At 39.6% G+C, this 18,113-nt stretch overlaps 2 protein-coding genes across 7 annotated transcripts in view; one reads left to right on the forward strand and one right to left on the reverse strand.

Annotated features, from left to right (window-relative positions):
• Nucleotides 1-1,264, reverse strand: part of LOC103029203 (hemicentin-1) — a 30,432-nt gene extending 29,168 nt beyond the window's left edge. For all 6 annotated transcript variants that reach the window (XM_022662313.2, XM_022662312.2, XM_049462795.1 and 3 more), the window contains exons 1-2: nucleotides 1,151-1,264; nucleotides 899-943 (exon numbers count right to left, since the gene is read on the reverse strand). In XM_022662313.2, the coding sequence (XP_022518034.2) occupies nucleotides 899-943; nucleotides 1,151-1,181 (76 nt within the window). In that variant the 5' untranslated portion in view covers nucleotides 1,182-1,264. The remainder of the gene's footprint in view (nucleotides 1-898; nucleotides 944-1,150) is intronic.
• Nucleotides 1-18,113, forward strand: part of baz2a (bromodomain adjacent to zinc finger domain, 2A) — a 353,839-nt gene that overhangs the window by 84,106 nt on the left and 251,620 nt on the right. The window lies entirely within an intron of this gene.

An 18,113-nucleotide genomic window follows, 5' to 3' on the forward strand; every position in this document is an offset into this window, starting at 1 on the left:
AGTCACTCCCACTAAAACCTCACCAAAACATCCAGTCAACATCACCAAAACCTGGCAAAAACATCCAGCCAAACTGACAAAAACATCCAGACAACATTACCAAAACATTCAGCCAACCTTACTGAAACATCCAAACCCACCAAAACATCCAGGCAAACTTATAAAAACATCCAGCCAAACCCACAAACACATCTACACAACCCCACCGAAACATCCAGTCAACCCTGCCAAACATCCAGCCATTCTCACCATAACATGCAGCCAACTTCACCAAAACATTCACCAAACCTTACCAAAACATTCAGGTAAACTTACTAAAACATCCAGCCAAACTTAAAAAACATCCAGCCAACCTTAACAAAACATACAACCAACCTCACCAAAACACCCAGGCAAGCTCACCAAAAACACCCAGTCAGCCCCAACCAAAACTAAGGGTTAAACTATTTTTTATTTGTTTATAAACAATAATAATATGAATCCGAGTCAAATCTGTTACGCTCATTCTGCTGTGGGATGCACCTGCACTCAAGCATAGTCAGATTCTGTCGGGGAGGTAAAATTTGTCTCAACACCTAGAAAGCCAATTCGCTGAATTGACAACATGCCATCATCTGACACACACCCTTCTCCAAACCAATCAAAGTATAGGTAGACGCCCATGTAGGGCATAGTAAAGACAATTAGTGCTCATAGTCATTAAACTGCGGTGTAAAACCAAAGAGAATCAGACAAAAAAAATAAATATATTAAATGTAAAAAATTAAAAAGAACCATTTAGTTCAGACTTTTTGTCCAAATGTTTGGGGTGAAAGCACCTAGACTTCTACCTTAAAAAAAAAACATCAAGAATAAAAATCTGATTATCAATGTAAAACTGAACTAAACATTAACTCACCAGTATCCTCTCCATTAGACAGGCTTAACACCATACTGGCAACTGCTGCTCAAACAGACAAAGAGAGATATTTTACTTTGAAAATAAAAATAGAGCTCTTAGCTAGGTTTAGTCTAAGTACAAGGTCAGCAGTCTATATTATAAACACAATGAGAAATGAAACGTATCCAGCACTTTCACTTCTTCAAGAATTCTTAGATAATAGTTGTTAAAACAACCATTAGCTTCTACCAATCAAAACTGCATTCTTACCTGTTGCGAGGATGAATTTGATAAGTGCCATTCTATCAGATAAGGTTTATCTTTGTGTATCTTATGCAGAATGCTGAAAACCCATGCTGCCGCTCGGGCCAGTGCACAGGGAGTTGACTGCTCGTCACAGGATGCAACTTTTCATAAGATCTAGACAGGAAATGACAGCGTATTTAAAAAAAAAAAAAAAACAGGTCTCACTAGTCCTGAAGTACCTGCAAAAATACTGTTAAAATAGTTCAGAAGTAAAAAACATTTTCCTTGGTCCTTATTCATATGTGCTTATAAAAGTTATAGAAATGCAGTTGTGTTGCTTTTCCTCCCAAAAAAACTGGAATGCTGTGTGAAATGTAAATAAATGTAAATAAAGCTTTTATCCCATATTAAATTTACAATACAACACACAAATCAGACATTTCCCAATTTATTAAAATCATTAATTAGTTTAGGCCTTGATGGCAGCAACACGTCTTAAGAAAATAGATAGAGAGATGCCGCAAAAAGACCGAAAAAAGTAAGTAATTCTAATAAAAATGTCTGCAATAGAAGCTTGTTGCAAGATGAGCAGAGCTTCACCAATCTGCATAAATGTGTGTCAGAAGAAAGAAGAAAGTTTTTCAATGTAAAATTGCGAAGCCTTTGGGTATCCCACCATTGACAGCAAATACAATCATAAAATGATTCAGAGAATCTGGTGGATGTTGGAGATTTTCGGGCTCTCAGGCCCTCAGGTAATGTTTGCTGGGCAATCCATAAATGCAAGTTAAAGCTGTATCATTTAAAAAAGAAGCCATACTGTGTCAACACCATCCATAAACACTGCTGTCCCTTAGACAAAGTTCATCATTTTTTGACAAAAAAACACTTTTTTGGCCAGATAAATCAGAATTTAAATTTTGTTTAAAACCATTGGCGCTGTCTCCTGCAGACTTAAGAAAAGAAGGTGCCTATGGCGTTGGCTGCTTACACTGCAGCCAACGCCATAGGCACCTTCTGGAAAGGCCTTTTAATTCTAAACAGTTTAAAAACAACCTATGCTCCCAAACAGAACACGTTTCTGTTAGGAAAGCTCTTGCATATTTCACCAACATGATGCTAAACCACATACTGCATCAATCACAACAGCATGGCAGAATAAAATTCATGATCCTGAACTGGCTTGCCTGCAGTCCAGACCTTTCAGAATCTGATAATCCTCCAGCAGAAGAGAATTAGACAACATTCCCCTCCCAAAACTCCAGCAACTCACTCACTACCCAGACCTTTACATAGTTATTGAAAGTAGAGGAGATGCTACACAATAGTAGACTTGGCCCTGTGAGGTGTGTTGCTGTGAACACGTAAATGAGTTAATATTTTTAATGAAATGGTAAAATGTCTCACTTTCAGCAGCCAATACAGGTTTTATGTTCTACTGTGATTAAAATAATAAATGATTGCAGTTTTTTAAACAAAAATAAATAAATAAAAAATTTGGAAAGAGAGAGACAAGAATGAGAACAATGACTTGATGATGAATGTAACTTTATTTCTGTTTTTTTTTTTTTTTTTTTGCATTGTGTGACTCCAAATCCCATCTATGCTTTAAAAATATTTGTAAATCATAGTAAATCTATAATACTTAAGTTAAAATACATGTTATTTGTGTCCCTGGGTTTCACTCAGTCCTGTTACCATAAAACATTATGCCAGCTGAAGTCACATTTACAACAGGAAGTGACATCAGCTGGTTCTTCTAAAGACCATAGAAAAAGCAATTTTTTTTTTTTTCTGTATACTTGATCTTGTTGTAAGTTTGACTGAGGAGGTCAATCTCAACACTTTCTCTTGTTACCTAAATTAATTCTTAGATATTTTTATCTGAATATTTTTAAAATACAAATTTTGGGGAAATAAATAGTGTGCTCAGTGTCCTCATGCTATTGGCATAGCCGCCATTTAGCTATTTTTATGTTTTTGCTAATTCTATAGTAAAAAAACTCAATCCTGTTACTTTCAGTCCTGTTTATTCATAGCATTAAAAGTAACAGGAGTGAGTGCCAGTTACAGGATTGATTTTTTTTTTGTCATAAATATCAATTATTTAAACATGCAGTCAACCATAAACAAAGACTTTCTTGAGAGAAAATCAAAGGAATTAGTGGACTTGCTATTAAACATGCTTTTTAAATGTCACATGAGTTTTGGTAACCATCTTCGGAAACAAGAAACCTTGTACAAATTAAAAGTTGCCTAAAAAGTAAAAAAAAAAAACTGCCTGAGTTTGACCAGTACATGTTTTAAATAGTCAAATACATGTGTTATTAGATTCAGAGTTGAACAAAAGATTTACAAAAAAATAAGTTTCATGTGGAAGAGTTACAAGCAACAAACGGCACCGGTTCAATGGAATGGCCCTTGTATAGTAATAAAAAGTAGTAGTAGTAGTAGTAGTAGTAGTAGTATCATTATCATTAGTAGTATCAAGTAGTATCATTAAGAAGAAAACGAATTAAAAAAAATATTTGTAGTACATTTTATATTTTGTAGATAATTTTACACTATCATTCAGTGTTTGTCTTTCTGAATGTTCCTCAGAAGTCAAAACCACAACCATCTTGTCAACTTAGCTGTGGACTGAAACTGCAAAAACCTGTTCATAATTGAATTACTGCAGTTATCTGATTGTTCAAATAGTCATGGCCATCTGACACACAGCACCTTCTTTTAAATGTTTGCTGCAACTTAAAACAACAAGTCATACGTTTCTTTTGACAGTGATTTTCTTCCTGACAATCTTCCATAAAGGCCACATTTGTGGAGCACGTGACTTATGATAGTTGTCCTGTATACAGATTCTCCCACCTGAGCTGTGGATCTCTGCAGCTCCTCCAGAGTGGCCATGGGCCTCTTGGCTGTTTCTCTGACCAGTGCTCTCCTTGCTTGATTTGTCAGTTTGTGTGAATGGTCGTGACCTGGTAGGATTGCAGGTGTAGAATACATTTTCTATTTTTGGATGATGCATTTTACAGTGCTCCTTGGGATAGAGCTTAGATTCTCTGCCCGAACCCGACCTGACCCGAGGCCCGACCCGAAATCGGGTCGGTTCGGGCCGAGATTTCCCACCACATTCCTCGGGCCGGGTCGGGTTCGGACTCCAGAAAATAGTCTGAGATGTAGGCATCTGTTTTTATTTATATTTTTATTTTTAAATAAAATAAAGAAAACTGAAAGTGAAACTTAACTATTTTATTTATTAGCGCTGTTTTCACTCCCGCAGTTGTACAGCGGGGGGTGCTGTGCCGATTCTGTCCGCGAAGCGGGAGTCGGATCAGCAGGGAGTCGGACTCGGCCAAGCGCGGCGGCACCTCGCGGTCCGCGGTGTTAGTTGTAAGCGCTCGCGCTAGCCGCAAAATACGACAGAAAACACTGAGGGAGCTGCAGAATTATGTGTGGGACTAGAATATGAGCACGAGGAGATAAAAGAGAACCTTTACCTGTGAGTAGCTCACATCAGAACACGCAAATCTCTCTCTCTCTCTCTCTGTCTCTCTTTCTCTGTCTCTGTCGCTCTCTCTCTCGCACGTGAACTCCGCGTTTGACCTGCAGCACTGTGTTTAGCTGTTCTTAAAAATCATTTTAATTAAATAATAGTTGTATGCTTCTATGTTACAGTGTTATTTAACATAATTCTGATCATATTTCGCTCATTCAAACAGCCCGAAAACAGACAGTTAATGGGGCGGGCGGGGCGGGTCGGGCTCGGGTTCATAATGACAGTTTATGGTGCGGGTATGGTGCACGTTCTGCCCGAGCTGGGCCGGGTTGGATATTTTGGGCCCGATCTAACCTCTACCTTGGGATGCTCAAAACTCAAAGCGTTTTTTTTTTTATATAACTGAACCCTGCTTTAAACTTCTCTATAACCTGTCTGGTGTGTTCCTTGGTCTTCATGATGCTGTTTGTTTACTAGTGTTTTCTAGCAAAGGCCTTCACAGAACAGCTGTATTTTTACTGAAACTAAATTACACACAGCTGGACTCTGTTAACTAATTAAGTGACTTCTGAAGGCAGCTGATTGCACTGGATTTTATTTAGGGGTAAATAATTTTGCACGTCACACTTTTCAGATTTTTATTCTATTTTTTTTTTTTAACCATGTATCATGCAATGCAATACTTTGTGTTGGTTTATCACCTAAAATCTCAATAAAATACTTTTAAGTTTGTGGTTGTGAGATGACAAAATGTGGAAAAGTTCAAGGGTTTTGAATACTTTTGCAAGCCACTGTACATCTAAGCATGTTCACATGTTCACTATCATTCTTTAAGATTGCTTGAATTAAGTCGTTTGGTTTCACAGACAGGGATTAGGCCTAGTCATTGACTATGTTTATTAAAAGTTCATTAAATTAGCTGTGTAGAATCAATGTACACAATAAATGGACTTTTGTGTATTACTATAGTGTGCTTTAAATCATTGTTAAATGAATGAAATAAAAACACAGGAAATGGAAAGAGAAGACAAATAGTCAGAATGATGTGTGAAAGTTGAGCGAGGGTGAAGTGTCTTTACCAGCACTGGTGTCTTTAAAGCGGAAATTACAACAGCAGCAGTTAGTTTCAGTCCAGATGTGACTGTGTGGAAGAAGCATCGTCTAAACCACAGTTCACACTCTAGGCGTGTTTTGTGTGGTAAGCCAACATCCTGCAAGCAAACAGCCAGACAAAGCAACAATACTATACTCTCACAAGTTACCTTCAGTCCAGTGCACAGTATATTGGCAATCAGATAAACATAAACTATAAAAATACATACTCCAGTAGGGTTGTCACGATACCAAAATTTTGACTTCGATACCGATACCAACTGTAGTATCACGATTCTCGATACCAAAACGATACTTGGAAGAAAAAAAAACAATAAAAATATCTGAACATAAAATGTTTATTTTTGACTGAACTGGATTGAACACTGAACAATCTGTGCCACCGTTTTTATTCTAAAATGAAACATTTGAACAAAAAACAAGTTTTGTTATTATAACCTTAACTATAACATAATTATCTAAACACTTCCTAAAAACTAAAACTAAAACCAGAGGTAATGGTAGCCTGACTATGTGAACCTGACGGGCGGGCAGAAGTTAAGTTCTGAATAAGGAAAATAAAGAGACAGAAGAACATTACAATGTTATGTTCATTTTAACACTCACTGCTCCGTTTTATTAATCAACCGTTTACCGTTTTTAATAAGCCCATGTTCAGTGTAACGATCAAGCAGGCTACGTGCCTGACCACAGATTTGCGATGGAAACGCGAAAACGTGAACATCTTGAGTTCATGTTTCACAGCCAATGGGATAATGGAGAAATAGAGAAAACCACGGGTCCAAAACAAAACTCCTGCACACTCCTCTCCGTGTTAACGTGATTTACTAGCAGTCGCTAGTAAATCTTAGTAAAGCTACAGACAGAGTGTATCTTGACTAACTCCACAAACCTGTCGACTTCTCAGCTCTTTGTAGAGATCAGGGTGCTTGTCTGCTAAATGAATGAGCGAAATATGATCAGAATTATGTTAAATAACACTGTAACATAGAAGCATAGAACTATTATTTAATTAAAATGATTTTTAAGAACAGCTAAACACAGTGCTGCAGGTCAAACGCGGAGGCGTTCACGTGCGAGAGAGAGAGAGAGACAGAGAGAGACACAGCGAGAGTGAGAGAGACTTGCGTGTTCTGATTTGAGCTACTCACAGGTAAAGGTTCTCTTTTATCTCCTCGTGCTCATATTCTAGTGCCACACATAATTCTGCAGCTCCCTCAGTGTTTTCTGTCGTATTTTGTGGCTAGCGCGAGCGCTTACAACTAACACCGCGGAGCGCGAGGTGCCGCCGCGCTTGTGCCGAATCCGCTACTGAATCCGACTCCCGCTTCGCGGACAGAATCGGCACAACACCCCCCGCTGTACAACTGCGGGAGTGAAAACAGCGCTAATAAATAAAGTAGTTTAGTTTCACTTTCAGTTTTCGTTATTTTATTTAAAAATAAAAATATAAATAAAAAACAGATGCCTACATCTCAGACTATTTTCCCACACTTCACTCCTCGCGCCCGTTTTGTTCACAAGTCGCGGACGAGAGACATCTGTTATTTTAGCCGTCGCCATTCTACACTCGCTGCTGCTCTGCTGGCTTGCGCGTGAATCGATTCATTTGTTCAGAACACTAAGTTTATCTGAATCCTGCCACACCGACTGCTGCGGTGTGAATCAGTTTTCTTATGAACTGAATCAAATCGCGCCTACTAATTTGACTCATTTGAAGCTAGTGACTGGGCTATATACAGTATCGAAAGCATCGAACGCTAAAGAACCGAATCGTTTGTGATGACGTAGTATCGAAAAAGAATCGAACCTTCGGTACACCGTGCAACTCTATACTCCAGTGTCTAACAATAGCAGCTTATTGAACCTAGGTGTTGACCATACGTGCCTGTTATTATTAACCCAGTGCTTTAACTACTGAGTCACCACTGCTGTTTAGCTTTATCAGTTTACATAACTGAATTGCCAGAGGATGGAGTTCACAAGCAATTGGCTAAATATTTGAGTCCAAAATCATTTGGCTATATGATGGCTACATTTTTGCCCAAGAGCTGGTTAGATTACTTTATCATGTAAAACTATGAAAAAAAAAAAAAAAAAGTGTAAAACGCATACAATCTTTACTGCAGTAAAGAGGCCACTGTTGGCCTAAAGCTGCAGAGCGCTATGAAGTAAAAACAAGCTGAAGTTGCAGTTGCAGTAAAGGGGGCGCTATGGAGTAATACCAAGCTGAAGTTGCAGTTCCAGTGTAGGGGGCGCTGTGGGAAATAACAGGCGGAAGCAGCAGTTCCAGTGTAGAGGGGATTGTGGGAAATATCAGGCGGAAGCAGCAGTTCCAGTGTAGGAGCGCTGTGGGAAATATCAGCCGGAATTGCAGTTCCAGTGTAGGGGGCGCTGTGGGAAATATCAGCCGGAAGCAGCAGGTCCAGTGTAGTAGGGACTGTGGTGTAACCAACTATAGTTCCAGTGTAGCTAGTGCTGTGGTTTAGCAATAGCCTCTAGCCGCAGAAATAAACAGGAAGACTTTTGCAGTAATTATAGACAGTCACTGATAAACCTGTAAAAATAAATTGGGGCAATATTACTCATCAGTGTCACTCCTGAACACTAGCCATTAGTTACTTAGCTAGCTAACCTAGCTAGATATCTAGCTAGATTAGCCAGGAAACTTAGCTTCAAGTGCTTGAAGAGCGATAATTGAAATTATTAAAAGTTCTTGAAAGTTCTTTGTACTTTCATTAAAAAAAAACTAAAGTGTTTCCACACTACCCAAGCTTGTTTTTTTGTTGTCTTGTCTCCGCCCCAGTCCAGCCCTGTCATTAATGCTCCCACCTGTCTCTGTCCCGTCTCCTTGTTACCTTCTCCAGGTGTTTCCAGTCTCCCTGTGTATATAGACACCCTTTGTTTCAGTGTTCCTAGTCTGGTCTTTTGTGTGCTTTGTGTGAATTTTTATGTCAGTTAGTTTGTGTTCTCCATGCTTGTTCATTGTGTAGTTCTGTCCTTAGTATTCTCTGTTTTTTTTAGTTTAGTGTTCTTAGTTTTATATTCTTAGCGTAGTTTTTTCAGTTTGGTTTCCTTAGCCCAGGTTTCTGAGTTGGTTTTCTTAGCGTTGTTTTATTAGTTTTGCGTAACCCTCCCCATGTTTGTTTTCGTGTTTTATGTGTGTTTTCTTATATATTTAATAAATATCATGCCTGTGTCTCTTGTCCCTGTTCATGACAAACATATTACAGTAAATGGCTTCAAACTGTACAATAAATAGTTACTGTAAAAAACACAAGACATGTTTGTAATTTAATTACAGTAAAAAAAACTGTAACCTAGGTAACAGTAACATTCTGTCTTTTTACAGAAAATGACAATAACACAATAACAACAAAAAACAAAAGACTTTTTACAGTAGATTATTGCCAACATTTTTGTTTAGAAATATATAATATTGATGCTTGCAGGTTGATTTGAAGTTGTTAAATGGCTGTTCTGCAGTTGTCACATATTGTGTCACAAGTTCAAAACAAAACCAACAAACAAGGGTAGTAAAAAAACAGAAGCTACAAACATAGCTACCAGAAGTTCAAACACAAACTGTGAACACAGCTGTGAAGGTTTCAGGGAAACGTACACACCAAGTAAATGAACACAAATGTGTGCAAACACTTCCATCATGCACAAGACCTGACCAAAGCCCTATTCAGATGGGATTTCTAAGAACGTCTGTGAAAAATATTTCACACTTCTACTCAGTGATAAAACTCTTGCATACAGTGGGGAAAAAAGTATTTAGTCAGTCACCAATTGTGCAAGTTCTCCCACTTAAAAGGACGATAGAGGTCTGTAACTGACATCATAGGTAGACCTCAACTATGAGAGACCAAATGAGAAGAAAAAAAAATCAGAAAATCAGATAAATCACTATTCACACCATTATTCTGGCTCAAAGTAGCTTCACACCTCCTTGGTAGAATCCGGAGTGCCGGCTGCTATGCCAGGAGGCAGGCTATGCGGAGTCTATACATATATGTCCGTCATTATCAGTACAGTGATGGCGGCACCCAGAGCTACAAAGAAGCGTTATGGGATGTAAATAGTGGCTTTTAACAAGCTTCTTGTGTACTTTTTAATTTATTAATGCCTTGTTTTAAATGTCAGAGCTCTCAGGATTCTAGCAAGGAGGTGTGGAGCTACTTTGAGCCTGGATAGCGGTGGAAAAAGCGATTTATTATGGCAAAATATGCCCTGATATAGCCGATGAACAGAGTGCTGGGCAAAAAGCACAAAATTACTGGATCTCAGAAAGCTGCGGGAGAGGGAAGTGGGCTGTTCATCAAAGTTAAGTACTTTTTATCATGTTTTACTACACCCAAAGTCCATTTACACCGAGTTCTCCTTTAAGTATGCAAGTATATAGGTAACGAATTATCTAAGGGAAGCTAGCCCTCTGTTTACAAAGTTTTAAAGTTTTAACTTCTAAAAAAGAGTAAAACAATGAACTCCTAGAAGAATGTAACTTGATATGCTAAAGTTTATTCAATGATCACACATATACACTCAAAATTAGTTCCAAATTAGTTCAAAATAAGATTAAAGTCACATTGTTTTATGTGTAGGCTTATGGTGGACTGTTAGCATCCAGTAATTTCATTATTACATTCAGTTCCCTTTGTATAGTTTGTTGTAAAGACCCTGGTTTGTTAAGGATTGTGGGTGTATTTAATCTGTTTTAAGTTTTAAAGAAGCGCAGCTCAATTCAGTTCATAACTCAGATTTGGTGATTTAACATTTTTCCTAGCTGTTGAGCTCGGTTAGCCACATATATGAGAGCATTTTCAAGAAGTATGTTTCAGAGAACAGAGGTCACTGCGAACCTATTTAAGCAACTGGTTTAGTATAGCTCAGCCTCAAAAACCATATCCTGCCACCGACCTTTATAGTGCATTAAAGCAGCTTGTTTAACTAATGTAAAACTATGATTAGATAAAACTGAAAAGGTCAGATTAACCTTTGTTTGTAATAAAAAATTTGATCGGTTCACTTATTAAGGGTATGTTTAGAATAATAGACAATAATATTTTACTCAGTTTGCTTTGACACATTTAAGTTGTAAAGGCATAACGTAAGCATATTTAAATTACTTTAGTATACCCATTTTACAAAGTACAAACGCACACCCAATAGAAGGTAGCTTTAGCGGAAAGACAAGATAATGATGGTACGTAAAGGGTTAGGACACACCCAATGTGCAAATACCCTAGTGAAAAAAATTTAGATTAAAATATACTAAGCATTATTATGCTATTGTGCACTAAACTGTACTTGTAGCCACTTTATTAATCAGTATATTTAAAGAGAGCTAAAATGGAGCAACTTTTTTGAACTTATGTACTTATTATACTTTAAATGTATAAAAATAGTATAAAAGTCTTACTTAAATTGTGCTGAGTGTACTTAACTGTACTAAAATGGAACTATTTTAAATATGCTTACAGTAAAATTACATTTAATACATTTGACGTGTATTAAAACTGTATTACTATTATACACCAGGTTTATTAGGAATTGATGAAGAATAGAATTGATGTTAATTATATTTATTATATATTTATTACAAATAAATACAAATATGTACAAATATGCTTCTTGTTACGTCTTTTGCACACTTCTAGTATGCTCTCTTGGGTATAAAAATATATTTTAATATACTGTAATAAATGTATTATCATGTTACAAATTTATTTTTAATATTTCAAAACGTAGTAGTTTAATTTACTTTCTAAAAATTACATCGTGCATTGTACTTTAAGTGAACTACTGTAACATTTGTTTTTAACACACTTTGCTAAAAATGTACAAGAGTATACTTAGTAAAAATATATATATTAGAAGTATATTGAATAACATTAAACTAAAAGTGTACTTCATAGTAGTTCATTTTTTTAAACACAATATATTGTACTTTTTAAAAAGTATAATTAAAGTTTACTTTCAAACATTTGATGAAAGCATTATTTTAGTTAAGTACATACAGGGGTTGGACAATGAAACTGAAACCTGGTTTTAGACCACAATAATTTATTGTCCTAACAGACAGTTCTGGTGGAAACAGGAGAGTTTAGCTGCACATTGAATTCTGACATGATTTGGGCAGCCGTGGTTTTATGTTTTTTGGATACAATCCGGGTTAGCACCTGAACATCCCTTTCAGACAGCTTCCTCTTACAGCGTCCACAGTTAATCCTGTTGGATTAATCCTGTTAATGGAAACTAAGATGGCGGCGCGTGCACACGCTGCGGCTTCTCGCTCTCCCGAGGATACAGCGCTTTCGTGTTTTTTGTCCTGTTTTTGTACGTCTTTGTCGTGCGTTCACGTCCTGAAACGCACCTACAGCCGTGAGTTTCTGCTGCAAGCCGGTAGAAACTCACTTTTGGATTTAAACCGCGATCTCCGAGAAGAGCTGCGAGCCTGCGGCGTGCTCCGGACACCCGCACCCCCACCGACCCCCACCGCTGCAGCTCGCCCACAATGGAAGCGCCACAGGCGGCGGGAGAGACGGCAGAAGCGCGGTAAGCGGGGAGGTATCCGAGCGAGGCTAGCAGCTAGCCCACACAAGCCAGCTATCCCCACCATGCTTTTGGCGAATGTAAGATCGTTGGACAATAAACTGGACTACATCCGCTTACTTCAGTCAACTCAGAAGACCGTGAGAGACTGTTGTGTTTATATTTTCACGGAAACTTGGCTCAACAACAGCGTCCCGGACCATGCCGTTCAGCTGGAGAGGCTAACATGCTATCGGGCGGACCGCGCGCTAGCTGACGGAGGTAAGAGCCGCGGCGGCGGACTCTGTGTTTACATCAGCGATGCTTGGTGTCGGAACGTTGTTGTGGTCTGTAAACACTGCTCACCGGTAGTGGAACTGATGATTATCAAATGCCGTCCGTTCTATCTACCGAGAGATTTCTCCGCCGTGCTGATCGCTGCTGTTTACATCCCTCCGACCTCCAACAACAGCGTGAGGAGTGAAGCACTGAATGAACTGTACCAGTACATCAGTGAGCAGCAGACAGCACACCCAGATGCTTTTCTCATTCTGGCTGGAGATTTCAACCATGCAGACCCAAAGAGTGTGTTTTCTGGACTTTTTAAACACATAGACTTTCCAACCAGGGGAAACAACACTTTGGACCAGGTCTTTACTACAAAAAGAGGGGCTTACAGAGCCTCCCCCCTCCCCCACCTCGGAGCGTCTGACCACCTAACCATTATGCTAATGCCAGCTTACAGACCACTGGTTAAAGTCTCCAAACCAGTTCTGAAGCAGGTACGAGTGTGGCCAGAGGGTTCCTCAGAGGCACTTCAGGACTGTTTCAGCACAACAGACTGGAACATGTTTAGAGAGGCTGCCACCCACAACAACTCCACGGACATTCAGGAGTACACAGAAACTGTCTCTGCCTACATCACCAAGTGCACTGATGATGTAACCGACCTCAAGACCATCACTGTTCGGGCTAATCAGAAGCCATGGCTGACAGGAGAGGTCCACAAGCTCCTGAAGGCTAGAAATGCAGCCTTCACAGCTGGAGACCAGGCAGGCCTGAGGACAGCCAGGGCCAACCTGTCCCGCGGCATCAGGAAAGCTAAGAGGCAGTACTCCAAGAAGATATCCCAACGCTTCAGCGACAGCAGAGACACACGGAACCTGTGGCAAGGGATTCAGTCTATCACAGGCTACAAACCCCATCCACAGACCTGCAACAGCGACACATCTCTGCTGAACGACCTGAATGGATTCTTCGCAAGGTTCGAGCCACTCAACAACACACCCGCCCAGAAATCCATCCCTCCTCCTGGTGACCAGGTGCTAACGCTCTCCCAAGACAGTGTGAGGAGAGCATTCAGCAGGATCAATGCTCGAAAATCTCCTGGACCTGACAACATTCCTGGTCGTGTGCTGAAGGACTGTGCCTGGGAACTCGCAGAGGTTTATACGGACATCTACAACACCTCTCTGAGTCAGGCGGTGGTTCCCACATGCTTCAAAGCCACCACCATCATCCCTGTCCCTAAGAAGGCATCGCCATCCTGTCTCAACGACTATCGTCCGGTTGCACTCACCCCCATCCTCATGAAGTGCTTCGAACGACTAGTCATGCACCATATCAAGTCTTCACTCCCCTCCTCCCTGGACCCCAACCAGTTTGCATATCGGTCAAATCGCTCGACCGATGATGCCATCTCCACTGTTCTCCACTCAGCCCTCACACACCTGGACAAGAAAGACACCTACGTCAGAATGCTGTTTGTTGACTTCAGTTCAGCATTCAACACAATCATCCCCCAACAGCTCATACACAAACTGGACAGTCTGGGGCTGAGCACTTCCCTGTGCAACTGGCTGTTGGACTTCCTGACTGGTAGACCACAGGCAGTGCGGGTTGGCAGCAACACATCCAGCATCACCACACTGAACACAGGGGCTCCCCAAGGATGTGTACTGAGCCCACTCCTGTTCACTCTGCTGACCCACGACTGCACACCAGAACACACCTCCAACCTCTTCGTCAAGTTTGCGGATGACACGACGGTGGTGGGTCTCATCAGCAACAACGATGAGTCACACTACAGGAGCGAGGTGAGCCGCCTGGCCTCCTGGTGCAAACACAACAATCTCTCTCTGAACACAGAGAAGACTAAGGAGATTGTTGTGGACTTCAGGAGAACTCACACACTGCACACTCCTCTGTCCATCAATGGAACTGCTGTGGAGAGGGTGAGCAGCACCAAGTTCCTGGGTGTGCACGTCACAGAGGACCTCTCCTGGAGCACCAACTCAGCATCACTGGCCAGGAAGGCAAACCAGCGTCTCTACTTTCTCCGCAAGCTGAGAAGAGCTGGAGCCCCGACCCCCATCATGACCACTTTCTACAGAGGGGCCATCGAGAGCATCCTGACCAGCTGTTTCACCGTGTGGTACGGGGCCTGCACAGCATCCTGCCGCAGGACCCTCCAGCGCATCGTGAGAGCAGCTGAGAAGATCGTTGGCACCTCTCTCCCCTCCCTTCAGGACCTGTACAGCTCCCGCCTCACGCGGAAAGCCCTCCGTCTGGCAGGAGATCCCTCCCACCCACTACACAGCTTCTTCAGCCTGCTGCCATCAGGGAGAAGACTGCGGAGTCTCGGGTCTAGGACCAGCAGACTGCGAGACAGCCCCATCCATCAGGCTGTGAGGATGCTGAACTCTCTTCCTGCTCTACCCCCCATCCCAATCCTGCCCCCAGCACACACTCACTCATCATCCTGACCCCCCACCCTCCCACCAACACAGTACTGAAACTCTGCACTAGAACACACACAGTACTGTAACTTTTGTAAAAGGACCTGCACTACACACCCAATACCTGCACTACTGTTACGCTGCACTGTCATACACACTTTAATTCCCCAAGAACTGGGAACTTTAAGAACTTTACCAGCCTTAAGCTAGATACAACATTGCACTACTGTTATACGGGTTCTATTTATATTGTCACTTGATCTTAATCACCATTAATATTGCACTATTATCTTCTGTCTCACAAATGTCTATTGTGTTTTTGTTGTATTGTACATATAGTGTCTCCCACTCATTTAGATTTAGATTATATATTTATTTCTTTTTATTTCTATTTATATATCTATTTCACCCCCACCACTACTGCACCTTGTTCTGTCTCATGTATGTCTGTGTCCCTGCTGCTGTATTGTACACATAGTGTCTCCCCTTTTTCTTTATTTTTCTTTATTATCCATTATCTGTACTTGCTGTAAAATTGGGAAGGAGAGTAACGTAATTTCAATTCTATGTATGTCCTGTACATATGCAGCATTGACAATAAAACTACTTGACTTGACTTGACTTGACTTGACTTGGATGTGGTTGGTCCTTCTTGGTGGTATGCTGATATTACCCTGGATACCGTGGCTCTTGATACATCACAAAGACTTGCTGTCTTGGTCACAGGTGCGCCAGCAAGACGTGCACCAACAATTTGTCCTCTTTTGAACTCTGGTATGAAACCCATAATGTTGTGTGCATTGCAATATTTAGAGCAAAACTGTGCTCTTACCCTGCTAATTGAACCTTCACACTCTGCTCTTACTGGTGCAATGTGCAATTAATGAACCTCCCACACTAAAATGACCGGTGTTTCAGTTTCATTGTCCAACCCCTTACAGCATACTTAGACATTTCTCAATATGTTTTAATTACAAATAAGTAAATATATATTTTTACCAGGATATATGATGCCAGAATCAAATAAGAAAGACATTTCATGAACCAGTTGACCCTTTTTTCATTTGCTCAACAAATACTTTTCAGGGTGAAGATGTTTATTTTTTTTTTATCTGCTTTAATGTTGCAGTAAGTTAGAAGTTTATGCATCTCATTTCTCAGTATTCTCACTTTTGCCAACCTTACAAACACACAGGATTTCAGAGAAAATCAAAATCGAAAAAAATAAAACTTAAATAAATACCTAAACACTGTTAAATTAATATTTGCTAGTGTTAAACTTTAGCACTAACAGTGTAAATTTAACTCTGTGTCAAGTGCACTGTTCACTGAGTCTGGCGTGACATTGACACAGGATATGCACACCCTGTGGTGTGGTTATATATGAAAAAACACTAATACACATGCAGTCACTACATCAGACAGTGATGTCCCACTATTTTAGATACAATTAAAATCTTTCCCTTTTCTCCTTTTTCCCCATTGTTGCAGTAATTGTGCTACATGGTCATGCACCTAACAATTATATTTCTCTTGATTAATCTAATATTTATTATTTTATTTACTAGTTAGATTAACCCTCTTATTATGTTTGACCCGTTTTGAAGTTTAAAGATCTAGGAAAAATAGTTGAAAGTATTTTTTTAGTATGAAACTTCTTTTGCGTGTCTTAATTAGTATAATCAACATATAATATGAAAATGGTTCATCTCACATATTTGCAACCACCCCCTGCAAAAACTATATGTTTATGTTATGCTATATGTTTCAATGTTATGTAAAACTATTGTGTTTTATATGTTGGTCTTTCAAAAGTAATAAAGTAGTGAAACATTAAAAAAAAGTTTGGACATGAATATTTTTTATGAAAAACGAGTATGGCGTCAATGTTAAAAGTTGTGGGCGCGCAAAAATACCAGGTGAAAAAAAATTAACCAGCGTGTTTTAACATTTTGCGTTTGTAAATTAACTTCTTGCGAGTGCAAATGCAAAACAAAAAAGGGGATTGTGTGCGCGCTGAACAGAATATCGCTCTCGAACTTCATTTTTCTCCTCTAAGGTGTTTATTTTCCTCTTGAATTCACAGTTCTCCTCGCGCACTGTGCAAATTACCTGCGGCTTTTGTTTTTGCTCGACCATGGCTTTTGCACTGGAGTTGTGAAAAGGGTGTTTTTGACAGTTTGGGGGCGTGGTCAGGATCGCCTCTCTCAGCGAATGCTATTGGCTGATATCTCCAGGGTTTGTTGATGGACCACCTACCTCCACGAGCCGAAGGAGGGCGGAGAAAGAAGTATGGCAGGAGAGTTAGCTAGCTGGCTATGCTAACATCCAAACAACCAGCTCTCCGGCGCTGTCTACCCAGGTTTGGTGCCCGGAATGACCGGCTCTCTCTTTCAGCACCTGGAGCGACCGGCCCTCCGGTGCTGTCTAATGTAATTCAGTAAACTTCTATAATACTTATTTCCAAATATACTTTTGTACATATTTAGCAAAGTGTGTTAAAACAACTGTTACAGTAGTTCACTTAAAGTACAATGTATCATGTTACTTTTTTTAGAAAGTAAACAAATTTACTACTACTTAATAAAAAAAAAGTAAATTTCGAACACACTAAAATTGTACAAAAAATATTAAAATATATTTTTATACCCAATGAAGTATACTATAAGTGTGCTACTTACAATAGACAGGAACAAGAAGCATATGTGTACTCTAATGTAAATAGATCACATATATTTAACATCAATTCTTAGTACATTCCTAATATGCTCAATGTATAATAGTGATACAGTTGTAATACTCATTAAATGTATTATAATTTTACTGTAAGCATATTTAAAATATTGTGGTACATACATGAAGTAGTCTGTTTGGATGTTACTTAAGTATACTTAAAATAGTTCCATTTTAATACAGTTAAGTACACTTAGCACAATTTAAGTAAGACTTTTATTCTATTTTTTGTACAATTAAAGTATAAGTATAAAAAGTTGTTCAGTTTTAGCACTCTTTAAATATAAACTGATTAATAATGTGGCTGTACTTAGTATACATTAATACTTTTTTTCATTAGAGCACTGACCTCTAATAATAAGTATTA

The sequence above is a fragment of the Astyanax mexicanus genome, chromosome 13, assembly GCF_023375975.1.
Source record: "Astyanax mexicanus isolate ESR-SI-001 chromosome 13, AstMex3_surface, whole genome shotgun sequence".
NCBI classification, from domain to species: Eukaryota; Metazoa; Chordata; class Actinopteri; order Characiformes; family Acestrorhamphidae; genus Astyanax; species Astyanax mexicanus.